Source organism: Lytechinus variegatus, chromosome 1 (genome assembly GCF_018143015.1).
Source record: "Lytechinus variegatus isolate NC3 chromosome 1, Lvar_3.0, whole genome shotgun sequence".
NCBI lineage: Eukaryota > Metazoa > Echinodermata > Echinoidea > Temnopleuroida > Toxopneustidae > Lytechinus > Lytechinus variegatus.
The window spans coordinates 40,561,890-40,589,686 of record NC_054740.1 but is presented as its reverse complement, the minus strand read 5'-3'; the positions used below and the strand labels follow the sequence as shown (position 1 = coordinate 40,589,686).

At 37.1% G+C, this 27,797-nt stretch overlaps 2 protein-coding genes across 4 annotated transcripts in view; one reads left to right on the top strand and one right to left on the bottom strand.

The window, feature by feature from the left end:
- The window catches only part of LOC121413989 (reticulon-4 receptor-like 2), a 47,071-nt gene that overhangs the window by 10,549 nt on the left and 8,725 nt on the right, over positions 1-27,797 (bottom strand). Inside the window, exons 2-3 of one of the 2 annotated variants that reach the window (XR_005969793.1) lie at positions 16,745-16,878; positions 16,230-16,314 (exon numbers count right to left, since the gene is read on the bottom strand). The gene's annotated coding sequence lies outside the window, so the exon portion shown is untranslated. Of the gene's footprint in view, positions 1-16,229; positions 16,315-16,744; positions 16,879-27,797 lie in introns of those variants that run through there. The other variant, XM_041607024.1, reaches the window with a different exon arrangement.
- LOC121414007 (L-aminoadipate-semialdehyde dehydrogenase-phosphopantetheinyl transferase-like) lies at positions 7,615-25,815 on the top strand. 2 transcript variants are annotated; one of them, XM_041607046.1, is made up of 7 exons: positions 7,616-7,780; positions 16,121-16,268; positions 16,788-16,937; positions 17,216-17,450; positions 20,470-20,588; positions 22,724-22,930; positions 24,438-25,815. In XM_041607046.1, exons 2-7 carry the CDS (start codon positions 16,173-16,175, stop codon positions 24,609-24,611), a joined length of 981 nt encoding a protein of 326 aa, XP_041462980.1. In that variant the 5' UTR covers positions 7,616-7,780; positions 16,121-16,172; the 3' UTR covers positions 24,612-25,815. The 2 variants fall into 2 exon arrangements, with proteins under 2 accessions (XP_041462988.1, XP_041462980.1); XM_041607054.1 differs by lacking the exon at positions 16,788-16,937 and having other exon boundaries at positions 7,615-7,780.

Sequence of the window (27,797 nt, the reverse complement as noted above, 5' to 3'; positions counted from 1 at the left end):
AATAAGAGAAGCATAATAGATTTTAGGTGTTCTGAGATGCAGCTTGTATTAAAGTAGCCTAGCTAGCTTTGCTATCAATAACTAATCCAGAAGCTATGGGTGAATATCTTTGGAATCAGCATTTAAATGCCATTCTTGTCCCACATCTGCGCCGGCAGCGCGTTTCCGTTTTACACCCTGGCGAAGGCATTTTCCGGAAAAGTAGCCAAAAGCGACTAGTGAAGAGTCTACGTCTACGTTTGTTTACATTATCAGCTGGGCGCGCGATCCAAAGTCCGCACCGAAGTTATCCGCAGAACCTACCGTAAATGCAGCTGAGCTTATACTTTCCAGGTTCAATACGAATGTTTGCCTTGATCATTTGCCTTGCCGATTTGCTGATGTCTGTCTTTCTCTCTATCCGGCTGTCCATGTATCTATCTCTCAAATTCTATCTTTATCTATCTACGTAACTGCAGTATCTATCTATCTAATAATCTTCTCTGTCTCTCTCATTCTTTATCTAACATCTCAAATTCTCTCACTCTCTCTATCCATCCATCTGTCTGTCTTTCTCTATTTCTCTCTATCTATTTATCTATCTATTTTTTAACTTCTATCTGTTAATTTGTTAATATTCTTTGTCTCTCTCCCTCTTTATTTATCTAACATCTATCTATCTCTCATCTATCTATCTCTCAAATCCTCTATCTATCCATCTCTGTCTTTCTCTATTCTCTCTCTATATATATCTATCTATCTATGTATCTATCTATCTGTTAATTTGTCTATCTTCTCTGTCTCTCTCATTCTTTATCTTTCTATCTATCTAACTATCTGTCTCTCAAATTCTCTATCTCTCTCCTCTAGCATCTGTCTGTCTTTTTTCTCTCTTTCTCTTTGTCCGTCCATATTTCTATGTTTATAACATCTCTCTCTCTCCCCCCCCCCCCTCTCCCTCATATATCGACCTCTCTGTCTCTCCCCCTCTATTTATCTATCTATTCATCCATCTCTCCCCTTTCTCTCTCTTTCTATCTATCTATCCACCTCTCTCCCTCTCTCTGTCCCTCTCTCTATTTCTATCTATCTATCTGTCTGTCTATCTTGTCTCTATCTATTTATCAGTCTTCTATATCTATCTTTCGGCAGCGAGTGTATCAATCCATCAAACTTCAATTTGTCTTTCCATTATAAGTATCTGTTTATTTTGATTTTGTCTGTCATTCTATTCATTTAGTTAATAATTTATTTTAAAAAAAACTATCATAAACAACGCGACTGCAAAAGCATGTTCGGATTTCACTGGATTTCACTTCTGACTGCCGCTCTCTCTGTACATGAAGTGCCGAGGAACTCTGTGCTCTGATCAGTAACTGCAAATTGCATGCGGTGGTGGACTCGCCTGTGTCGCACCAAGGAGATATCCTTGGTCGCACGCTGCATGCAACCAGCGACGTGTGTAGACTCTTCACTAGTCGCTTTTTGGCTACTTTTCCGGAAAATGCCTTCGCCAGGGTGTAAAACGGAAACGCGCACCCCGGCAGCACCACTCTATAAAAAAACTATTAAGTGTTAAAATTGAAGTTCCACTTAAATACAAAAATAGATCAAGAATTGAACCCCGCTTCTCAGTGGCATAATGATGGGGGTTTGGAGGATGGTGGCCCCCCCAAAAAGATCACGACCACTAATTAAGAGAAGCCAGAAGAAAGGAAAAAGAAAAGTACGGTATGAAATGTAAAATTATTCTCTGAATACACATTTAGTAAAAATCTATCACAAAATTTGATTTAATAATAAAAGTGTTGAAATTTTGCTTGCTTGTTTCTCTTGCTCGCAACTTATTTTGGATTCCGTTTCACCAACTTTTTTGTCCAACTCCTTACGCTATCCTTGATTCTGATTGGTTCAGAAGGACTGTTACTATGGTCACTGTCGGATGGGACCGTATCAGATTAAAGCGTCTGCTGACATTAAATGAAAAGCGCGATGTGCCACAGCCAACAGCGGCCCCCTCATTTTTTCTTTTTTATTATTTTCTCCACTAAGGATATTTAGTCTATGTAAACGTGATAAATCGGATGGGTTATTGATGGTTGGCGTACGATAGACATAAAATTAAAATGTTAAGGAAAAGACACAGGCATAACGACCTCAATTTCTCAAAATCTTTTATTATTTTAAATAGTAAGAACAGACTAAAGCCGAGATAAAGGAGGGGAGTCAGAGATAGAAAAGACAAAAACAAATGAATAATAAGGATAGAAAAGTATCTGGACTGCATGCGCGGGCTGGTCGAACTCGACCGTCCGATTTTCATTTCAAGATACGTCACATAATACTATCCATGCCATAAATAAAGTAGCAATTATAGGCCTAAGCCATAGGGATGTAGGCTATACTAATTATTAAGTATATATCTCTATCTGTCTATGGCCTAAGCACAACTTGTACGAACGGAGAAGAATCGTCGGATTCCGCCAGTGAGTGGAGACAGGTCGGGGTCAACCAACGCCAGAGACGTAAGGCGCACGACGTGCTTCTGTTGGGAGATTCGATGTTGAAGAACATTGATGGTCGTCGCCTGGCAAGCAAAATGAAAGTGAGATGTCGTTCCGTTCCGGGTGCCAGGTCCGAAGACATTCTGACATGTATGTCTAACGAGTGTGCCGACATCGTTCGAGGAGGTACCGTTATTGTGCATGTCGGTACAAACAACACCAATGATGGCCCCAAATATCTACACAACAAGATCGTGGACGTAGGAAATATTGCTGCTAGAAAGGGGCTGAAGGTCATCCTATCTGGCATCATCCACAGACGATGGGAGTCGCGGTACCAAGAGAGGAGGATCGACTTCGTCAACTCCACCTTGAGGGATACTGCGAGGCGAAACTCATGGGGGTTCGTCATCAATGACAACATCGGCGAGCAGCACCTAGGTCGTGATGGGGTCCACCTTAACAAAGGTGGCCAGGGTATCTTCGCAGCAAACATCCGCCGTGTCTTACCAAACCAGAAGCATCGACGTCCAAACTTCTTTGATGGAAGGTCCTATGCTGACGTAGCTACTCCTACGACCAACATACACGGAAATGTTAGAAGGCATGGTGAGACAACCAGATCGAGGACTTCGACAAGAGAGTGGCAGGACTATTTACTGTTAGTGAGATCATTACTAAATGGTTAAAGACATGTATCTCCATAGATACCTATTAGATTGATAGAAGAATATGATACTACGATGGCAAAGATGGAAATGGGAAATTTTTATTTATATAACACATTGATTGACCTGGTGAGTTCTGTGTTTATGCACGACTTTACCCGCAAAACGACTTGTTATGAAAAAAATTAACTTCAGAATGATATGTCCCAATTTGTACTTTTATTATTTTCAAAACAAATGGATCCCTTCCATAGAATTAATGAATATGGAAGTGACCAAAATCTTTGTTTTCCTTCTCTTATTATTGTCTGGTGATATTGAATCAAACCCAGGCCCAAAATTTAAGTTTCCATGTGGAAACTGTGAAAAACCAGTAAAATCAAATCAGTGCGGCCTTCTTTGTTCCACTTGTAAAAGATGGTATCATATTCACTGTCAAGAAATAAGCTTGGAAATATATTCAAATCTATATTTGAGCCCAGATGAAGAATGGTTTTGTTCAACCTGTTTTTTACCATCTTTCTGTGAATCTTTATTTGATGACTACAATAATACTATTGTAAACTGTGAGAAAGAAATTCGGGTACCCGAAAACATTCCAGAGCCAAATTTACAACAAAATAACTCGAAGGATTCAAGTTTACTTTATCAAGATTTTGAAAACATATTTGCTGTAAAAGGTCTTCACTTTGTACATCTAAATGTTAGATCTATTCTACCAAAAATTTCAGAACTTCGAATTCTTTTTAAGAGAAAGAATCTTGCAGTCATTGCTTTCACAGAAACATGGCTAAATGACTCGGTGAACGATGAAGAAATCAATATAGATGGATACAAAGTAATACGCAATGATAGATTATTAGGCTCTGGGGGTGGTGTATGTTTTTATGTCAGAAATGATATTGCATTCAATATCATAGATGTTTTAAGTACAAGTGATTCTGAATCACTGTGGATTAATTTGCTTCTACCAAGATCAAAACCAATTATTGCTGGCGTCATTTATAGGCCTCCGAAAAGCAATCAATTTATTGAGAAGATGTCAAATATTCTCGATACATTAAAGAAAGATGATGAAATTATACTTTTAGGCGATATGAATGTTTGTCTATTTCAGAAATCTCCACTGGCAAAAAAATATACTGACTTATTGAGTCTTCATGGATTTAGCCAACTCATCAAAGATGCAACCCGTGTCACACACACATGTTCTTCTTTATTGGACCATGTGATTTGTAATAACGAACAAAAAATAAGTCAAAGTGGTGTTATTGATCTTGGTATAAGTGACCATTCTTTTACTTTCTGTACACGAAAGAAAATTAGGCTGGCTATAGGTGTTCACAGAACCACTGATATTAGATCGTTGAAAAAATATAGCGAAGAATCTTTCAATCTTAAATTGTCTGCCGTTGATTGGTCAGATTTAACCCAATGCACTGACGTAAATAAGGCTTGGTCAATTTTTCAAAATACTTTTATTTCAACGTTGAATATGATAGCGCCTCAAAAACGGATTAGAATTAAACAGAGATCAGAAAACTGGATGACTAAAGATATTATTTCTCTTATTCGAGAAAGAAATGTGGCGTATAGAAAAATGAAGAAAAATCTAAGCGATCAGGATTATGACACGCTTTCCAAAAGATACAAGAAATTAAGAAATATGGTTCAAAGAGAGGTGAAAAAGGCCAAATTAGAGTACCTTCAAAATAAAATAGAAGAAAATAAAAATGATTCTAAAAGACTTTGGCAGAATCTAAAAAGTTTGGGATTAAAAAAGAAAAATGGAAAGGACCAAGAATTAGTCGTTTCAATTGATGGAGAATTATGTCATGATAAGATAACTATTTCCAATGAATTCAATTCCTATTTTACAAATGTCGCAGCTACGTTGGTAGATAAACTTCCATCTTGCAAAGACATTTTTAGTGCAGACAGTGAAAAGATTCGTGAATTTTATGAAAAAAAAAATATAAGCCAAGATAAATTTGAATTATTACCTGTTAGTGATCAATTCATTTTTAATGAGTTGCGTAAATTAAATGTATCAAAAAGCACTGGTTTAGATTTGATACCTGCTAAATTTCTAAAAGAAGGAGCAAAAAGTTTGTACAAACCATTAAATTTCTTGATAAATCTATCTATCTTTACTAACACTTTCCCAGAGGATATGAAAATTGCAAAAGTAACTCCTATTCATAAGAAGAAAGATAAAACTGCTGTTGAAAACTATAGACCTATCAGTGTTTTAAGCATAGTATCCAAAATTCTTGAAAAGGCGGTATGTGTTCAGATCGAAAAATATTTTAAAGAAACTGATATGATTTACGAATATCAGTCAGGTTTTCGACATGACTATTCGACCGAGACATGCCTTATTCACTTGACTGATTATCTGAGAACAAATATTTCTAAGGGACAATTCGTTGGGATGGTACTTCTAGATCTTCAAAAAGCATTTGATACAGTTAATCACGGCATCTTATTAAAAAATTACAAATATTGGGTTTTAACCAGGCTACTGTAGCATGGTTCAAATCCTACTTGTCGAATCGACATCAAGTAGTGGCTATTCGCGATATTCGTTCCAAAATTATGCCTATAACGTGTGGAGTTCCACAGGGAAGTATTTTAGGCCCAATCCTATTTTCAACTTATATCAATGACATGTCTATTTGTATAAAAGCTGGCTGTAAATTATTATTGTATGCAGATGATAGCGTACTACTTTGTTCAAATTCCAACCCAAAATTTGTTGAGGAAAAACTTAGCGAACAGCTGTCTACATGTGTCGATTGGATGACTGATAATAGATTATCGTTACACTTAGGCAAAACCGAAAGCATTCTGTTTTGTTCTAAAAGTAATCATAAAACTTCATTTGAATTTGAAGTATCATACAATAATAAGATAATTCAGAGGAAAGAATCTGTAAAGTATTTAGGCATTGAGTTGACTAGCTCCCTTTCATTTTCATCTTTAGTAGAATCAATCGTAAAAAAGGCGAATGCCCGTTTGAAATTTTTGTACAGGTATCAAAGTTGTATGGATCAAAAAGCAAGGCGTATTCTCTGTTTTGCACTTATTCAGAGTTTATTTGACTATGCTAACCCTGCTTGGTATAGTGGCATAAGCGAACTCGATAAAAAGAAGTTGAAAATTATACAGAATAAAATTGTTAGATTCATTAACTGTTCTGGTCCAAGAACCCATGTTGGCTATACCGAACTCACTGGAGCAGGTTTTCTTGAAGTCAACAAAAGATCAAAGCAGCTTATTTTGCACCACGTGCATAAAATCTATCACAATAGATCGAACCATTACATTGGATCAAACTTTAATCTCGTTACCGAAATACATAACTATAATACAAGAAACAGCCATTTCAACTTTTGCTTACCAGAAAGGATAGGGAGTATTGGTAACTCCTTTTATTACAATGCTATAAAACATTGGAATTCCCTTCCCAATTATATAAAGGAAATAGGAAACTTTTTGCATTTTAAGAGGAAATTGAAAGAATATCTTTCACTTGAGAGTCAAAAAGAAGATGCAAATGATATGTTATACGGTTGATTAAGCCTGAATACTGACCTAGGTCTTTTCTCTTCTCTACCAGGTATTATTATGTATTTTACATAGTGTGATTGAAGCTTCGATATGTTCTTTCTTCTATTTCTATTTCTTTTATCTCTTCCTATTCTCCTCTTCGTGTTGTTATTGTCGTCAACGTTTTTGCTGTTGTTCTCCTTATTTATTTTCCTTCGTTATCAGTTTCTTCCGTCTCCTTCTACTCCTCGTCCCCATTATTCTTCTGTTGCTCCTCTTCCTTCTCCTCCTTCTTTTTTTCTTCTTCGTTATATTCTTGTTTATATCTAATTTATTGTCTATATATATTATTTATTGGTAATACTAAATTCTGATTTTTTTCCTTCATTTTTAATATGTAAATAGTATAATTGAACCATTTTATTATCTTAATTCAGGACCCCACTGGAAATAAGCTTTTGAGCTTTCGTGGGTCATCCTGTGCAAGCCTGTTGTTTTAATGCTACTGTATATATGTTATGGTGACTTGCCAAATAAAATCAATCAATCAATCAATCAATCAATCAATATCTTCCTAGCGTTATTAAACTCCGGTAAACTCTTCGAATCTCAGTAATCAGACCAACAGAATTGCAAGCGCTTTGTTTTTTGTACTTTTATGTGTTTTTGTTTGTTTATTTTCTTCCAGAAACATGGGTCAGCTCAATATTGATTAAATTACCCCCACTGCACTATTTTATAAATGTCGAAGAAGAAAAAAAGATTTTTTTTTTCTTTCGTTAGATGTGCTTTAGATGATACCGTAGGGGTTTCCCCCGACTCAGCTAGCGCGGCGAGCGCGAGCGGGCAGCGAGAGTCGCAAAGGCCGGTTGCAGCCCGCTGGACAATTCTGGATTTCGCACCAAACCATGCAGCGCTGCGTGCTCATCATCTCATGGTGCTTGTAAACTTTCCGCTAATTGTACTTGTTCGATCTAGATCTACAGTATGTTCTTCTGTGATGTTGACTTCAAGTTGAACTAACGATAGAACCTAGAATAGCTGTCAAACTTTAGAGCCAGGCAGGACGCACGAGTGGTAAGAAATAAACAGCTCAAGCCTCAACTTCAAGTTTACAATGTTTTCCAGGCAGGGGCATGGGGGCAGGGCTAGTAATAGTATGTAGGGCCTTAGACAGCTGGCAGCCGTCTGTTTCGAGGAGTTTTTTAACATTTTTTTTTTATTTCTCCTCGTACACAGATGGCCCGCTATCGTGCAGCCACCATTAGGGGACTTGCAATGCAAAATCCTCCCATCGGGGCTTTTCAATTTTTGTCTTTAATGAATAAAAATTTCGAAAATTATAGTGACCAGAGTGCAAATTTATATTCCCTCTTGGGGCATCAATTGCCAAAAAACGGAGAAAAATGAAGTTAAAAGGAACAAAAACAGTGACTTACCTCGGCTGTCGCGCAAATTCACTTCCCCGTTTTATCCGATCTTAAGTACATAAACATATGGCCATTTTGTCCCTGTACAGATCGCGCTAGAACTTCGGTCTCTGTATTTGGTGAGTGAAGCCAACGAAGTTCAGCTGAACAACCAACAAAACAGAGACCGAAGCTTTTGGTCTAGTAGGGCCTAGGCCAGGGCCATGACATGAGCTCCGGCCCGCTTCGTTCATCGTGGAGTATTACTAGTCAAACATTAGACAGCTGGCAGCTGTCTGTTTCGAGGAGTTTTTTAACATTAAAAAAAAAATTTCTCCTCGTACACAGACGGCCCGCTATCGTCATGATCGTGTAGCCATTACTTGCAGTTGCAATGCAAAATCCCCCCGTCAGAGCTCTTCAAATAAAATTTTTGTCTTTAAAATTAATGAACAAAAATTTTGAAAATTGACGCAAACAAAATGCAAATTAATATTCCCTCTTGGCATTAAGTGCCAAAAACGGAGAAAAATCAAGTTAAAAGGAACAAAAACAGTGACTTTCCTTTGCTTTTGCGCAAATTCACTTCCCCGTTTTATCCGTTCTTAAAGGAGAATGAAACCATTGGAACAAGATAGCTTGTGTGAAAACAGAAAAATCAAAGAAACAGATCAACGAAAGTTTGAGAAAAATCTGGGCAAGACTTCCATATGTCCCCTCCACTAAAATTGAAAAAAAAAATATAGAGGTTTATCAAGAATTATCTAACATATATCTAAGAGATTTAAGAAGGAAAAGTCGGATACATACCAAAATATGGCTTTATTCCGTCAAAAATTCGAGTGTGTGTAATTCCCAATGGCATCGGTTTATTTAGTCAGAAAAATAAATACCCAATACTCTTGGAGAGTAGACTAGTCGTAACATCGGTTCATAATTGTTATGAAACCCATGGCTTTCAACAATTCCTGCTAGCTCAGTGAGTAAGGCGACAGACTGGAGATGCTTCGTTCTGCAGCGAGAGGTTCGAATCCAAGTTCCCACCGGAAGTAAGAAGAAAAAAAGAAGAAAAAAGAGAAAGACAGAAGGGGGTTTTGGGGAAGTATTTTTTAAAATTAGTGGAGGGGACATATGGAAGTCTTTCCAAAATCTGACAAATAATGAGAAAGTTATGAGCATTTGAATATTGCGATCACTAATGCTATGGAGATAGCAAATTGGCAATGCGACAAAGATGTGTGATGTCGCTTGTGAACAACTCTCCCCATTACTCTAGTATATATTTCACTAGAATTGTCTCTTTTATCACATCTATCCATAAATCATGTGTTCTGTCTACATGAGGGCATGTAATGCATATTTTTTAAGAATACATCATGGATAAAGAGTTTGTATCATCATAAGAAAAAACAAAAAGAGACATTTTGAGGGTATTTTATAGTCCACCAAAGGGAAAGTTGTTCATCAGTGACATCACACATCCTTGTCGCATTGCCAATGTGAGGATCTCCATAGCATTAGTGATTGCAATATTCAAATGCTCATAACTTTCTCATTATTTGTCCGATTTTTCTCAAACTTTCTTTATTCTCATTCTTTGATTTTTCTGTTTCTACACAAGCCTATTTGTTCCAAAGGTTTCATTCCCCTTTAAGACTTAAGTACATATATGGCCATTGAGTCCCCTGTACAGATCACGCTAGAACTTCGGTCTCTGTATTTGGTGAGTGAAGCCAACGGAGTTCAGCTGAACAACCAACATAACAGAGGCCAAAGCTTTTGTTTTGGTCTAGTCAAACATATACTCTCCAAAATGGGGTAGAATGGGGTCGGACTCGGAATAGCACTTCAAATAAAATGATAAAAATAAATTAGGAACTTGGAATTTACCTTGGAAGTAGGCATAACTTACCTCGATTATGTATGGATAAAGGATCATAAAGGTCTATCGTGACACAGATATCCTGACATCGAGGCACAAACTGGAAAGTTTTGTTGTTTGTTTTCCATCTGTCGAAATTAAAAACAAAATGACCGATCGATACCAAAATGAACGCGACATAGACGTCTAAATTTTACTTTTTTTGAGGGTCCAGATTGTGCCTCAGTCAATGTCAGGATAGCTGTATCACGATAGACCAAAAGCTTCAGTCTCTGTATTTTGGTTATTCCGCTGAACTGCATTGGCTCACTCACTAAAACATAGACTGAAGAGCTTGGAGGCCCGTATGTACAGACAATGTATTAGCAGTAACGTTAGATCTAACATTCGGCGGAAACCCGATTTTCCGATCGGTTTTTTGTGCATAAAATGTCGCATTATGACATTATGAAAAAGAAATCACATCCATATTTATGAAAAAATGTTTAAAATTCAGAAATATGGTACCTTAGACCGCAGTTACCGCTAATTCCTTTCAAATGATGATCGAAACATTATCTTCGATCCTTTCGTTGGTCAATGGAAGTTGCCATCTCGGATGACGTCATCATCCTTACAGACGTATTTACCAGTCGCTACATGTATATATCGCGATTTGTGCCGCTGCTTTGTGCTTGTACATATAGATGTGCGTGCGTTCGGAACTTGTCGCTCAAATTGATTGGCCAAGATATCAAAAATTTAATCGGAAAGCCTAGATAAAAGCACAACTCTTTGTCGGCTGCCATATTTTCCTCTCCGGCAGAAAATAAAAAATAAGGAATGACCTGGGGAATAACTCATCGGTAACGTATATTTTTGATATTTCATAGATTTTACATAGTATCAATAGAAAGATTAGAGTCTAACGAAAATAGTGGGCCTTCGTCCAAGATAATATAATGTCATTTAAAATCTAAAAGAAATAAAAAATCTGGACTAAACCCGCCCTCCGAATTGTCGACCCATATTACACATGCAGGCTCGCAATATTAAATAGTGTTAAATAAATCCCCAGAAACAACGGTTATTCCTGTCTATGTCACGATAGACCGGAGCTCCCTGGGTTAAAGTTTTTAGTTGGTCGTGTTAGTAAATTAGACAGCTGGCAGCCGTCTTTTTCTGATTCAAGGAGGTTTTTGTAAACATTTTTTCTTTTTCATTTCTCCTAAGTAGTACACAGATGGCTTGCGATCGTGCAGCTGCCATTAGGGGGTTAACAATGCAAATCCCCCCCCCTGACAAGGCTCATCAAATTTTATCTTTTTTTCATATAAATTGGACTCTATTATTTATTATCTATATGAAATGAACGAAAAATGAATGAAATGAATTATTATTCCGTTTTGGCCCGAAATGCACCAAAACAGGAAAAAATACTTAAAGGGGGAAAAAAGAGTGACTTACTTTGAACAGCTGTCACGCAACTCCCTCTTCCCTGGTTTATCTGAACTTAAAGGAGAATGAAACCATTGGAACAAGATAGCTTGTTTGAAAACAGAAAAATCAAAGAAACAGATCAACGAAAGTTTGAGAAAAATCGGACAAATAATGAGAAAGTTATGAGCATTTGAATATTGCGATCACTATTGCTATGGAGATAGCAAATTGGCAATGCGACAAAGATGTGTGATGTCACTGATGAACAACTCTCCCCATTACTTTAGTATATATTTCACTTGAATTGCCTCTTTCATCACATCTATCCATAGATCACATGTCATGTGTTCTTTCTACATGAGGACATGTAATACATATTTCTTAAGAATACATAATGGATAAAGAGTTTGTATCAAATTTGTAAGAAAAAGCAAAAAGAGACATTTTGAGGGTATTTTATAGTCCACCAAAGGGAAAGTTGTTCATCAGTGACATCACACATCCTTGTCGCATTGCCAATGGGAGGATCTCCATAGCATTAGTGATTGCAATATTCAAATGCTCATAACTTTCTCATTATTTGTCCGATTTTTCTCAAACTTTCTTTATTCTTATTCTTTGATTTTTCTGTTTCTACACAAGGCTATTTGTTCCAAAGGTTTCATTCCCCTTTAAGATACATTTCATATATGGCCATAGATAGGCATAGACAGCTGGCAGCCGTCTCTTTCGAGGAATTTTTTGACATTTGCAGAGATGCCAAGTTCAAAAAATTGTTATGCGTGAGATTTTCATGACTCGACGTCTCTGTGCACGCGCGGTCAGTACTTACACTCGTACGTTGCGAAAAGGCGCGAGCGCGCATGAGAAATGGGCTTCAAAACCATGCAATGCATGCACGCGATTCATCGTATCACGTACTAGCTGTGCGCTGACTACTCTCGATTCGTCTCGCGTGCCGGGCTAGATGCGAAGGCGGTCGGCCAGTCGTGTACATGTAATCTGGCTAATAATGCTACTTTTTCTCTTTTTTTTTCTCTTTTTTTTTCTGTCGGGTCCCGATGCGTGAGATCGTGAGACGGACCCTGAATGCGTGAGTCTCACGCACAATGCGTGAGACTTGGTAGCTCTGCATTTGATATTTTTAACTCATCCGGCCCGAAGGGCAAGATGAGCTTATGCCGTGGCGTGGCGTCCGTCGTCTGTCGTCTGTCCACAATTTCAAAATGCTACTACTTCGCCATTTCAAGTCCGATTTCAATTCTGTTTGCTTTATATGATAGCACTAGGTGGGGCATTCAAAACTTCTACACAGAATTTTGAAATTCATTAAATATGCTAATTTATGCGCATTTTTCAAAATTCACAAAAAATGCTACTTCTTTATTTGTTGACCGATTTTGATTTTTTGCTTCCATCTGGTAGAGCTTCATGAGGTTCACCAAACTTCTACACAGAATTTTGAAATTTTGACCAGAACAATTTTTATGCTAATTTATGCGAAATTAATTTATGCATATTTTTTAAAATTCACATAAAATGCTTCTTCTTTATTTGTTGACCGATTTTGATTTTTTTTTTCCATCTGGAAGAGCTTCATGAGGTTCACCAATCTTGTACACAGAATTTTGAAATTTTGATTAGAACAAGTTTTATGCTAATTTATGCAAAATTAATTCATGCATATTTTTTAAAATTCACATAAAATGCTTCTTCTTCTTTATTTGTTGACCGATTTTGAATTTTTTGCTTCCATCTGGTAGAACTTTATGAGGTTCACCAATCTTGTACACAGAATTTTGAAATTTTGACTAGAACAATTTTTATGCTAATTTATGCAAAATTAATTATTCATATTTTTAAAAATTCACTTAAAAAATGCTTTTTCTTCTTTAATTGTTGACCGATTTTTACTTTTTTTCTTTTTCCATCTTGAAGAACTTTATGAGGTTCACCAAACTTCTACACAGAATTTTGAAAATTTTCAGTAGATAATTATTTATGCTAATTTAGAAATGTATTCATAAATCACAATAAAATTCCTCTTCTGTATTTGTTGACAGATTTTGATTTTTTTTTCTTCCATCTGGTAGAGCTGCATGAGGTTCACCAAACTTGTACAAAAAATTTTGAAATTTCGTCTGGAAAATTATTTATAATTTATGCAAAATTTATTCAGAAATCACAAAAAAAAATTCTTCATTTGTTGATCAAATTTGTTTGCTTGATATGATAGCATTGAGATGGTGATACAAAATTTAAACATAGAATTTTGAAACTCATTGAATCTGCTATTTATTCATATATTTTCAAAACTCACAGAAATTACTTACTTATTTGTTGATTGATTTTGGTTATTTTTGTTCCATCTGAGAGCTACATTAGGTTCACCAAGGTTCTACACAGAGTTAAGAAACTTTGACTAGATAATATTTAATTCATATGAAATTTATTCATAGATCACAAAAAATGCTTCTATGTCATTTCTTATCAATTTCAATTCTATATCCTCAATTTATGTCACCAATATAATTCACTACAGTGTCAACTGGGCTGAAATTAAAATTGTGTTAAATTGTGTTGCGAGATGCCGGATGAGCTACACATCATTGATGTGCTAGTTTAAAAATTTCTCCTTGTACACAGATGGCTTGTGATCGTGCAGCCGCCATTACGAGGTTGAAAATTAAAATCCCCCTGATGGGGCTCATCCATTTTTGTCTTTAATTCATAAACATATGTAAAAAGAACTGGACCAAAATAAAGATTACCGTATTATTCTGTTTTGGCCTGAAATGCACCAAAACAGGAAATAATAAAATTTAAAGGAAAAAAAAAACACTGACTTTCTTTTGCTGTCATGCAACTCCACTCCTTGGTTTATCCGAACTTAATAAATGTATGGCCATTGAGTCCCTTTACAGATAGGGTTAGAATTTTGGTCTCTGTACATGTACAGTGTGCACAGAAATGATGCCTAGGTTGTGTCAGTTGACCCGTCCAATCATGCAATAATATCAAACTATTAATCAATTTAAGTATAAGGTTTAGCTGTGAATTTGCTTTTTGGAAATTACTCGATAAATTTTGGGAAAGGCTCACCTACGTACGGAATTTGAAAACTTTTTTGGATACTAAGTGATTACCCTTTGCCTACCAAAATCGCATCACTTTTTGGTAGATTATGTGTTTGAACTCATTTTGTGGTCACTACTACAGCAGGGATTTATTTGATGACATGAGTAAGAACATGACATACAGTGTATTCATCTGTGTGTATGACTTTATTTCATCATATTAATCATCTGTTTACATCATATTTTATGAATATCATGATATAATATTACATTATTACCAGTATTTTTTTCAATTATACGCCCGTTCTAGACGGGACGTATTATGGTATCACGCTCGGTGTCCTTTCATTAACTTTTCCTTGTAAACGCGATAACTTCAGTTTAACTTAACCTAGGCTCATATACCAGGTAATTTGGTGTGTATGATACTAGCATGGACATATAATTCATAGTGGGTATGTGCCGTGGATGGGACCCCCATTTTTACACCCAAATTTCCGTTCCAAGGCATAGCATTTTTGTCTTATTGATAAAAACAAAACAAAGAAATCCGCTCCAAGGCATAGCATTTTGCTCTTATCAAGAAAAAAGAAGAAATCCGCTCCAAAGCTTCGCATATTTTTCATTACGCCGTTCCGGGTGCATTGATCTGCTGCAAATTCGGTGAAAAGTGGCCGCCGAGCCTTGTCCGACCATCGTCTCTGCCCGAGCGCTCCCGGTAGAGGCCGAGCTATCTGCATCATGCATGCATGCCCGTTCCATAGGTGTGCATACGACATACTCACACGCTGGCGATCCGTTCCAAGGACCCCCGTTTTCACAAAATTGTAGTTCCGAAGCCCGCTCCGAGGACCCCTGTTTCTTGTCTCGCCTGCAGCACACCCCTACCACTTTTTTGGTCGAGTGCCCCCCCCCCCCCCAGGCATGGATCCCAGGAAGCCTATTGATTTTCAGGTCAAAAGGTCAAAGGTCAAGGTCACACTGACATGTTTAATTTTACCCTTCTGAAGTCCTTGTAAACGTGATAACTTCAGTTTAGTTTACTCCAACGATGTTGTAGGACTAAGCCTGTTCATTGAGCAAAGTAGAAATGTCTATTGCTGCTCTCCTTCACTTTAACTTGACCTAGGCTCAAATAATTTGCTGTGTATGATACTAGCATAGATCCCAGCAATTCTATTAATTTTTAGGTCAGAAGGTCAAAGGTGATATCGCCACCTTCCACTTTTCTTGCTTGACAAATAACTCCATTTTCCGTGTTACAGACAGGCATATTATGTGCTCGCCTTAGCGACACTCTTGTTTATCATAGGGCATTCTTGAAAATGATGTAATATTGAGGATCAGCCATCATATCACTCATTAGAATCAACATATGTGGACTGGGGAGATACCTGCACACAACATTTATGCAGGTAGTTTCATGTGGTTCAAAAGAAAGATACATGTAGCAAAGGAAAGGTAGCATTTCCTTGACAAATATGTGTGTATAAAAATATATATAGATGAAGAGAAAATTCCTCTTGAGAATAATTCAGATATTTCATTTTCACTTTTAGTTTTGTCATTCTGAACATGATCTCATAATGGGAATTGCCAATGCTGACGATTTCCTGTGTTTTTATTGCAGAGATGATTATATTGTTCACATCCTGCCCTGATCTTCAAATTGGCCACATTGGATGAATGTGCTGGTAGGACAGCATGCATGGAGACCAGTCAGCATTCCTCTACACATGAAGGATCTGACTGGAAGGATAAGGAGTGTCAGAAGTAAGGTAGGAAACCGTTCTTTTAATGTTCTCAGGAGAAGTACATGTAGTGCTAGAACCATAGAAGTAGAAGAAAAATAGAATTATTAAAAATATTATCATAAGAAGTAGTAACTACTAGTACTATTAGTTGTTGTTGTAGTAGTAGTAGTAGTAGAAGGTAGGAGTAACTACTACTACTACTGCTACTGCTACTACTTTGCTACTACTACTACGACTACTACCACCACTTAATACCACTTACTTTTACTAACTACATGTACTTCTACTACTACTACTACTACGATGACGACTACTGCCACCACTTAATACCACATACTATTTATAACTACAACTACTACTATTACTTCTTCTACTACTACTATTACTACTACTACTACTGCCTATTACTACTAATATTTTGTGAAACTGGAAAAAAATAAATGCGTATCTGAATGAATTAAATTCCTTCAAGTGTAAAAGAAATTCAAGGACATGCATACCTGGTACTCCATTCATTTTGTTTTGACATGTCAAACATTTCAGAGCATCATGGCAAGTCTGAGGTGGGCATTTAAGTGCAGTTCTTGGCAGCCTGATCAGTCCCAGTGGTTGCTTGCCTCATCTAGCATCCAACCTGAGGAAAAACACAGAATTGGTCAGTTTGTCTTCACAAAAGATGCCAAATCTTCCATGGTAAGCAGCATGATTTCTTCCTCCCCTGCCCAACACGGCAAAGCGTCCTTTGACAAGGTTACTCTAAATATTTGACTCCCTACAACTCGTCTGTAATTCATGCAATGTTTCTCAAGCTCATGTAATATTGCTGATATGCCATTCTGAACCATCTGATATAATATTTCTGATGTCTCATTTTGAACCATTCAATATAATTCGATTTTTTTTCTGATTTTTTCCTTACAAACATGCAAGTTTTGCTTTGATAATGTTGATTTCTGTCTTTTCATAAATAGGCAGGGAGACTGCTGGCCCGGAAAGCAATTCATGAATGTTTGAAGATATCCTGGGCTGATATCGACCTCGTCAGAACAGACAGAGGAAAGCCGTACCTTAAGAACATGGATGACATTGACAAGACAATCTACCCGAACTTTAACTTCAATACCTCTCATCATGGTGACTTTGCCGTCTTGGCAACAGAGCCTGCCCTCACGTGTGGAGTGGATGTCATGAAGGTTGTCCGGCCCAGTAAGTTTAGAAAGATTAATTGATTTTGATATAACTTATGTGCCCATGGAGTAGTAAAATAATTTGATGGAATCTTGATATGTATGAAGAGATTGTCAATGACAAAGGATGATTCCAACAAACATTAGAAGATGTGGCAAAAATTATTTATTTATCTATTAATTCTATTTATTTATTCAGTTTAAAACATAGATGGACAATAAATAATAAATAATAATAATAATGTTTTATTTACCCAGGGTAGCAACTTCAGTTAGGAAACTGCTCTACCAGCGGGCCCTGCATAACATTATATGTTATTATTACCCTTCTCCAATCTAAATGCTGAGCGCCTAGCAAGAAGGCAGAAGGTCCCATTTTCATAAGTCTTTGGTATGACTCGGCCGAGGATCGATCCCACGACCTCCCGTTCATGAGGCGGATGCAGGATCAAACTTAACATGTTTACAATAATTGCAACATAATAGTTAATGAAAATTAATAGTAACAACCAATTAACGAAAACCTGTATAGGAGTAGAATCATTATCACAGAAGTTATCAAATTAATGCAGTTTTGTATGTTTTGCTTTAGCAGACAAAAAAAATCTATATCCGGAAAATTATAGACTAAGATAAAGGAAATTGATGGCAAATAAAAATATGGTTCTCTGAGGTAGGTGTTTATTGTAAGGTATTATTTATAGCCATAAAGTTATTGAAAAAAATGAAATAAAAAAAAGCCATGAATTCTGACATCTGAAAGCCACATGCTGAGAATAGTACCAGAGCCGTAATAAGCAAGTTTGAAGTTACGTTCTGCCCATGATCAGAAGAAGGTCATTCGGACTAAAAGTGATGTGGTGGTTTAATGTCTGAGATAAGCACCAACTTTGATGTCTTGATTATTCATATATTCTTTTGAATTTGTTTTTCATGAGATAAAAAACACAACAACAATGCGTCCACTAGAGACTGGTATAATGTTGGCCAAGTACATAGTTATAGCAACTTGTTACTGCATTCAAAGTAAAAATGCAATGTTCAAATACTTTCGTAGAGTGTTCATTAGTGTGCTATTCTAGTCACCTGGTCTATACAATTTCTGCATCCTGTTATGTAAGGCATGCTTACATAATATCTTGCTTTGAAATCTGCCATAGGGTTATAATAATGTAAAAAATGAAAGGTCATTTGACCAAAATTGCCCATGAGGTAATGCCGAACTGGTCTATAGTAAAAAGACAAGTGTGAAGTGAATATCAACAGGACAACATACCATGAAACATGTAATGTGGTTGAGTTTAATCAGTTTTTCTTTCGGTCTTGATCAATTTCCTGTCACTCTGCAGACTGGCAATAATTTTTATAATCAAGATTACCTGATTTATCATAAATACTGATTATCAATTTTATGATGAATAATGATCATTCATGGTCATATTATATTGATTAATTAATCCTGATTCATCATGACATTTTGCCACTAATAGCCATAGCAAAATTTTATCAATAGATTGCCAATTTGACTCAAATAGTGATTTCATTAACTGCAATGAAAAAATTGACATTGTAATGATTTATTTTCAAATATAACAATGTATTGCTCTTGAAATGATGGCATTTTTTTTCATTGAATTCTTCTCTTTTAGACCATGTTCCATGTTTGACTGGCTGCCCTCAGAAATGAAAGAAAAAAAAGCAATTTATTTTGGTTATCGCAGGTGTAATCTAAAATTATTTTTGTTGTTGTTGAATTACATATAACATCAGCAGTTACATGTACTCTTCGCTTTTGTTTGAAGTTTTAGTTAGTATTTTTTGTCTTTAGTTTTTGTCTCACCTGCATAGCAGAGTGAGACTATAGGCGCCGCTGCGACGGCGGCGGCGTCAACATCAAATCTTAACCTGAGGTTAAGTTTTTGAAATGACATCATAACTTAGAAAGTATATGGACCTAGTTCATGAAACTTGGCCATAAGGTTAATCAAGTATTACTGAACATCCTATTAGAGTTTCATGTCACATGACCAAGGTCAAAGGTCATTTAGGGTCAATGAACTTAGACCATGTTGTAGGAATCAACATCAAAATCTTAACCTGAGGTTAAGTTTTTGAAATGACGTCATAACTTAAAAAGTATATGGACCTAGTTCATGAAACTTGGACATAAGGTTAATCAAGTATCACTGAACATCCTGCATGAGTTTTATGTCACATGACCAAGGTCAAAGGTCATTTAGGGTCAATGAACTTTGGCCGAATTGGTGGTATCTGTTGAATTCCCATCATAACTTTGAAAGTTTATGGATCTGATTCATGAAACTTGGACATAATAGTAATCAAGCATCACTGAACATTTTGTGCAAGTTGCAGGTCTCATGATTAAGGTCAAAGGTCATTTAGGGTCAATGAACTTTGGCCGAATTGGGGGTATCTGTTGAATTACCATCATAACTTTGAAAGTTTATGGATCTGATTCATGAAACTTGGACATTAGAGTAATCAAGTATCACTGAACATCCTGTGCGCATTTCAGGTCATTGAACTTTGGCCGAATTGGATGTATCTGTTGAATTACCATCATAACTTTGAAAGTTTATGGATCTGATTCATGAAACTTGGACATAAGAGTAATCAAGTATCACTGAACATCCTGTGCGAGTTTCAGGTCACATGATCAAGGTCAAAGGTCAATGAACTTTGAGCCATGTTGGTTTTTTTTGTTAAATAACCATCATATCTCTGTAAGTTTATTGGTCTAGTTCATAAAAAGTGGACATAATAGTAACCATGTATCACTGAACATCTTGTGCGAGTTAGAGTAGTTTTCAAAGTCAGCACTGCTGCTATATTTAACTGCGTGATACAGGTGAGACGGCCAGAGGCATTCCACTTGTTAGTTAGTATAAGCAGAAGGAGTAACCAAAGCACAGTAGAGTATATTTATATGGTGGCTGCGCTATACAAATTTATCATATTATTAATTTGGAAAAGGTTGTGCAAGTTTGATAGGATCTTATATTTTTTATTCTTGTCAGATCAGAAAATTGAGGACTTCTTTCGTACCATGAAGAAGCAGTTCACCCCTCATGAATGGGAGACCATCATGTCTGCCGAGACGCAGTATCAACAACTTCATAGGTTCTACAGATATTGGGTGAGTCAGTAGGTGACTTACAGTTATGGGGGCGTTGTGGTCTTATGGGGGCATCGTGGTCTAGTGGTTACGACTCTCGTCTTTCATTCATAGGGACGTGGATTAAAATCCCAGCCGTGGCATGTTTTTCTTTAGCAAGAAATTTACCCACATTGTGCTGCACTCGACCCAGGTGAGGTGAATGTGTACGCGGTAGGATTCATTCCTTGAATGCTTTAGCGCCTATATGGCAGCTCAGCTTCAGCCGGGGTAATAATATGATACCAAGTATCAAGCACAGTGCAATTATAGTAGCTGCGCTATATACATGTAAATGGACATATTATTATTATTATTAAGTTTGTTGCTGGTGCTGGTGGTGGGAGCGTGAAAAGGCTGCTGAACTGAGCTCCAACCAACTCTTAGGACCCTTCACATAAAACTTGTAATGCACAATAAAAAAAATACAATAGTTAAAAGCTAATGAAATTCTCCAATCTGATAGACTGATGGTAAATTTGTTAGAGATATTGTGCATTTGTTATTGTAACTAATCTGTATGAAATGGTACCCAGGCTCGGTTCAGTAGAATGATATTAATTGTGTCTGTGCCGATTATCTCAACTTCATGAGAGAAGTCTAAAAAATGACAACAAAACTGAGGAGAGCTTGGCGTAAAATTTCATATCATACAGAATGCAAAGTCTAAATCACTTCAAGATCTGAAAGGGTATATATATGTATCAAGCTCTTAATTACTTGGACTCATCTTAACTTGAAAAAGTGAATTTAGTGTGACGTGAAAAAATCAAGAAATGTGTAACTGAATGAAGTATCACAAACGCAAGGATGAATAGGAATCATGAGTAGAACTGTATGTGGAATTAAAGGAATATTCAAATGTTTTACATAAGGTTTGTAATCACGTTGAAAGAGAACACTGATTAGTGCATGGTGTTTAATACGCGGCTGTTGACCAATTTCTCAGAGTTATTGCGTATGAATGTCAGAGTAAGGGCACAAATTGTGTAATAATAATAATATAATAATAATTAAGACTTATATCGCGCCAAATCCACTCTGTAGAGTGCTCAAGGCGCTTTTTAGGAAATTATAAAAGAAATTAAGAAGAATTGAACAGAAATGTTTTGAGGTAATTTTTGAAAGTTTCAGAAGTCAAGCACTGTTTGATGTTATGAGGGAGGCTATTCCATAGCTTCGAGGATGAGTAAACAAATGATCTTTCACCCCAAGTTTTGGAAACTTTGGGGGTAACAAGAGAATTGGAAAGGGAGGAACGTAAGGATCTTGAAGGGGTATAACTTTTGATCAGTGAAATAAGGTACTGGGGAGATGAGCCATGAACACAATGGAAAGTTAACAACAAAATCTTGAACATAATACGCTGTTCTACAGGGAGCCAATGTAAGGATCTTAAAATAGGAGTAATGTGAGTGCGCCTGGTGGATAGAGAAACGATGCGATGTACATGTATTATGAAACACGCACATTGGTGAACTACCCTGATCTGCCTGTTCATTTGGCAATGTGTGGCTGAGTGGCGACACAACATATGCGACAATTACTCCACTATAAATTCCTAATCAAATAACTTCAACCCTGGATTTACATTTATACCCTCCCCTAAACTTAGCATAAAACTCTATTGCAACCCTAAACCTGTATCTTACACAATATAAAACCCAGAGCAATTTGGTGAATTCACAATACAGTGCGCCATCTATCGGTTGCAGCAGACAGGCCAAAATTCGCAATGCCTCATGGGAAAAAGGTGACATCTATCTGTTGTGCGCTAGTACTGACGTGCACGCATGCAAACGATCAGTGCTGGCTGACACGATCGGATATGCTGTTTACTAGGGTTCAGGGGGTGAAAGAGAAATTTGCCCACATAGTTCTTTGCGAAATTTAGAGATTTGAATTCTTGCCATATGTATGGTTTTCATTTTTGAAGCATCACAGTCATATTACAGTACACTAACACTGTGCACGATGTCGACCCTGAAGTTAGAAATTGGCCTGGTCACTGCAACCGATAGATGGTGTACGATATTGTGAATCCACCGAATTTTCACAGGGACAAATGTTGTGTCATCTATTTTTTTATCATGTCTACTCCATGTTCATTCTTGTAGTGTCTAAAAGAAAGTTACATTAAAGCTCTCGGCATCGGCCTCGGCTTTGACCTCCAGCGAGCAGAGTTCAGACTGCACACCCTGGAGCTATCTACCTCATCCGTTGCCATGGATACAGAGCTCTACCTCCGTGACAGGCTGGACAAGAACTGGGTCTTCCAGGAGATGCTTCTGGATGAGGATCACTATGTGGCTGTAGCAGTACAGGTAGGTGGATTCTTGGGGTTGGTCATTTCCACTTAAAGTAAAAGGGAAGGTCTGTGATGCCTGTGTGCGGAAATGCATAACCTATGGTAGCGAGACATGGGCAACAAAATTATCTAGCATTGCACGAATTCAAAAGGCTGAGATGAGGGTGGTCAGATGGATGTGCAGGGTGTCATTTGTGGGAGAAAGAGAAACAAAGACCTCCTCTAGTCCATGGGCCTGGTAAGGATAGGACAGGCGATGAGAAAGAGTAGCTTTAGATGATATGGTCATGTTGCTAGGATAGAAGGGACCGACTGGCTCCAGAGAAAACTGAATTGCACAGTTGTGGGGAGGAGCTCATGTGGGACACCTCGTAAGCCGGGGAAGGGGGGGAGGAATTATCAGACAAGACAGAAAAGGGTCAAACATTACCCACATTGACCCAAATGACAGGTCAGTATAGAGGAGAGACATTAAGGAAATAAACTGTCCAACCCCACTACGAGGGAAAACAGACTTAAACGCTGATGATGATAATAGCAAGTCTAATCACCAATATTTTCATGCATTGTTGTTAGAGACTATGGCCTGGATTCACACAGGTGTTGAATCCTTGGTGTATGCAGATTACACTGATTTATTACCGGGTATATTAAAAAATGCCCAATGCTGATGCACTTTTGTAACAGTGCCCGAAAGTATGCTATTTTATTCATGAGTCCTCTGTTTGAAAAGTGGACTCATTAATTCAAAACACGAGACTCATGAATTAAATAACCACGGCAACAGGCGTCAATTTCGCGCACTGTGACAAAAGCGCGCATCAGCATTGGCCATTTTTCATTATACATGGTAAATAGGTGTAATTTATAGAAGAATCTGCATAAACCATGGGTTTAACCGATGGTTTTAAAAACCACCTTTTTGCATTCGGGCCTATATGTATTCTAAAGCTATTTTTTTTATTATTTGAATATACTAAATAAAGATATCGCAGGATTGATCACTTTATTGTGTTGATAGTTCAAGCTAAGGGCTTGTAGTTGCAGCAAACAATGACTTAATGAGAAAGCCTTTAAAATCATGGTGAACTGTGACCTTATCAACGTACATCTAAGTGCAATTCATTCATTCAAAACTGAATACAAACCAACAGATGATATGTCATTCATGAAAATGTCATAGCTTTGATTGGTCTGCATCGATATAACTGTACCATAGTGTCTTACAACGAGTTACGATTGATCCCATCTATCTCAACTATATGGAAATCCATTGACGTCATAATTTTTTCTCCAAACATTTGCACAATGTCCTTTGTAAACAACGAGAAGCACACTGAATTTTCAAGAAATCAATGAATTTATAATCTAGAAAATATTTCGAGCAAACATGCATCCTAGGTGTTGATGTTGGTGGCTTTCCATAGTTATGGTTGATTAGATCAATGGCAATTGTTTGTAAGACGGCCCTGATGTATCCACAGTATTTCTCTTAAATGGTTTGCTCTGTATTTTTTTTCCAGCTTGGACCTGATAGGAGAATGCCTTGCTGCCCGTCGTTCACCACCCTCTCGCCAGAGCAGCTACTCTCCACTGCACAACCCATGCACCCAGAAGATATGGATTACTGGACATCGTTTGCTTCTAAGCAAGAAGCTCCCAACCTACCTCGAAGAAAACCATTAGACAAGGAATAGCTTAACGTTATTCATCCTTGTAAAGTACCTTCAAAACATCTTTAATATGCTCCTAGCGACTTTGCTGTGGCTTTTAGCTGAGTATGCAGCCCATCTATGTGCTGTTATCACGCTGAACGTAAATGATGCTTCTGATGCACCAAGAATATAAATATTGGGTTCAAAGCCTATATCCTATCGTCTTTTTAAGGCCATTGTTGCTTTTTATCACATGATTTGGTGCTGAAATTTTATACAAATGCCTCCAGTCAGATATTTGACAAAGACAAGACAAGGTGGTATAAGCGTTGGCTTCTCCGCTACCACCATTTGGAGTCTCGCTTATGTTTAGCATAACAAAAAGACAGTACTTGCAGCCCTTGCCTTGATATTCTTGCAGGAATCCTATCCAACATATTTTTCAATTTTACAGTCATTTGGCTGAAAAAAAACATTTATGGGATTGGAAAGCCAGTGTGAAATCTAGCATGGATCAAAGCCAAAATGGACATACATGTAAACTTATTTTGGGGTACTTAAAAGCAGAACAGTTTCTTTTCTCTGTATTAGCTACAGGTGTAACCTGACTGATATCCTTTTTGCACCAAGCTTACGTCTAGCTCACACCTTTGTGTTGTAAGCTGCGTGTATATTGCCATGTTAGCTGAAAGCATCAAATACCTATGCAGCATACTGCGCAGGAAAATATTTGGTTGCAATTACACTCATGCGTACAAGCTTGTATAGAGTTGCACTAACTAAAGCAAGGTAAGTCAAAAGTTAATTTAGCAGTGACCCTGTATTGTCCTGCAAAAGCCACTTGCCGTTACTCGATGTTGCTTGTTCTTGCTCGCAATTGCTTGCCGCCACGTGTCTTTGCTCATACAGATTTTTGGATGCGTACAAATGCGCATGTTTGAAAAATTAAACCTCTAAGATAGAATGCAAGTCCTCTGCGTTAGTCTGCATGTTGACCTTGTATTAGCTTGTTTTGTTGGTTGTGTTGCCTTTGACTAAGATCTGTATCTCTCTGTATTCAAGCAATACAAAGCTTAATTGCAAGCCCCAAAACGCAGAGGTATGAGCTAGGTCTTAGCTATCAATACGTGCAGTGAAGCTCCCTTGTTAAAGATTTCTGGTATTTTCTTTTAGAAAAGAGTTTCATTTTTTCCTATTGTTCCTTTTTTAAGGGATGGTCCGGGCTGAAAATATTTATATCTAAATAAATAGAGTAAAATTCACAGACAAAATGCTGAAAATTTCATCAAAATCGGAAAACAACTAACAAAGTTATTGAATTTTAAAGTTTATCAATATTTTGTGAAAACAGTTAAATGCACATCGTCATGAATATTCATTAGGTGGTCTGATGATGTCACATCCCCTTTTCGTTTTTCTTATGTTATTACATGAAATCATGTTTCATTTTTCATACTTGTGTAAATGATGTGTCGCCATTATGATGAAATAAGTTGCGGCAATAAATAACTAATGCACTTAATCAGTTGTCAATCCAATTGTTTTAGTTTTTGGCAGAAAATTTTTGAATAAACCTAATTTCATATAATGAAATACAAAAGAACAAGTGGGGATATGACATCATCAGCCCACCTAATGAATATTCATAAAGACATGCCTAGAACTGTTTCACTGGAATAATGCAAATCTTTGACCTGAGTTTGATGAAATTTTCAGCATTGTGCTTTGTGAATTTAACTCTATTGAGGTATAAATATCTCTAGCCTGGACCATCCCTTTAAGGATGTTCTCCCCAAAATTATTTACTTTACTTTTTTTTCTTTGTTGGTTCTGATTAATGACAAATATTCTCGATATAGTTTTTGTCTCACCTGCATAGCAGAGTGAGACTATAGGCGCTGTTTTTCCGACGGTGACGGCGGCGGCGTCGTCAACATCAAATCTTAACCTGAGGTTAAGTTTTTGAAATGACATCATAACTTAGAAAGTATATGGACCTAGTTCATGAAACTTGGCCATAAGGTTAATCAAGTATTACTGAACATCCTATTAGAGTTTCATGTCACATGACCAAGGTCAAAGGGTCAATGAACATAGACCATGTTGGGGGAATCAACATCAAAATCTTAACCTGAGGTTAAGTTTTTGAAATGTCATCATAACTTAGGAAATATATGGACCTAGGTCATTAAACTTGGACATAAGGTTAATCAAGTATCACCAAACATCCTGCATGAGTGTCACGTCACATGACCAAGGTCAAAGGTCATTTGGGGTCAATGAACTTTGGCCGAATTGGGGGTATCTATTGAATTACAATCAAAACTTTAAAAGTTTTTGGATCTGATTCATGAAACTTGGACATAATAGTAATCAAGTATCACTGAACATCCTGTGCAAGTTTCAGTTCACATGATCAAGGTCAAAGGTCATTTAGGGTCAATAGACTTTTGCCGAATTGGGGGTATTTGTTGAATTACCATCATAACTTTGAAAGTATGTTGGTCTAGTTCATAAAACTTGGACATAAGAGTAATCAAGTATCACTGAACATCCTGTGCGCATTTTAGGTCACATGACCAAGGTCAAAGGTCAATGAACTTTGGCCATAATGGGGGTATCTGTTGAATTACCATCATAACTTTGCAAGTTTATTGATCTGACTTTTGAAACTTGGACATAAGAGTAATCAAGTATCACTGAATATCCTGTGCAAGTTTCAGGTCACGTGATCAAAGTCAAAGGTCATGTGAGGTCAATGAATTTTTGCCACATTGGGGGTATTTGTTAAATTACCATCCTATCTCTGTATATGTATTGGTCTAGTTCATAAAGCGTGGAAATAAGAGTAACCAAGTGTCACTGAACATCTTATGCGAGTTATAGTAGTTTTCAAAGTCAGCACTGCTGCTATGTTGAATCGCGTGATGCAGGTGAGACGGCCAGAGGCATTCCCCCTTGTTCATAAAATAATGTCAAATTGAATATTGACAAATCAGGTAGTAAACTTGCTTCCTAGTTGAAACACAAGTTTTCATGTTTGATTCACCCTTTTCATACCGCTTTCATAGTGAAGGCGAAGTGGAGTTACTCCGGAGTAACTCCGGGTTGAGTTGTTCCGCTTGTACTGCGGACCTACTTTCAACCCCCTGTCATATTGGCAAGCACCGCAGCGGTGTATCTGCAGTCGTTGCCATGGTTTCCAAGCAAGTTCGCGCCATACGTGTG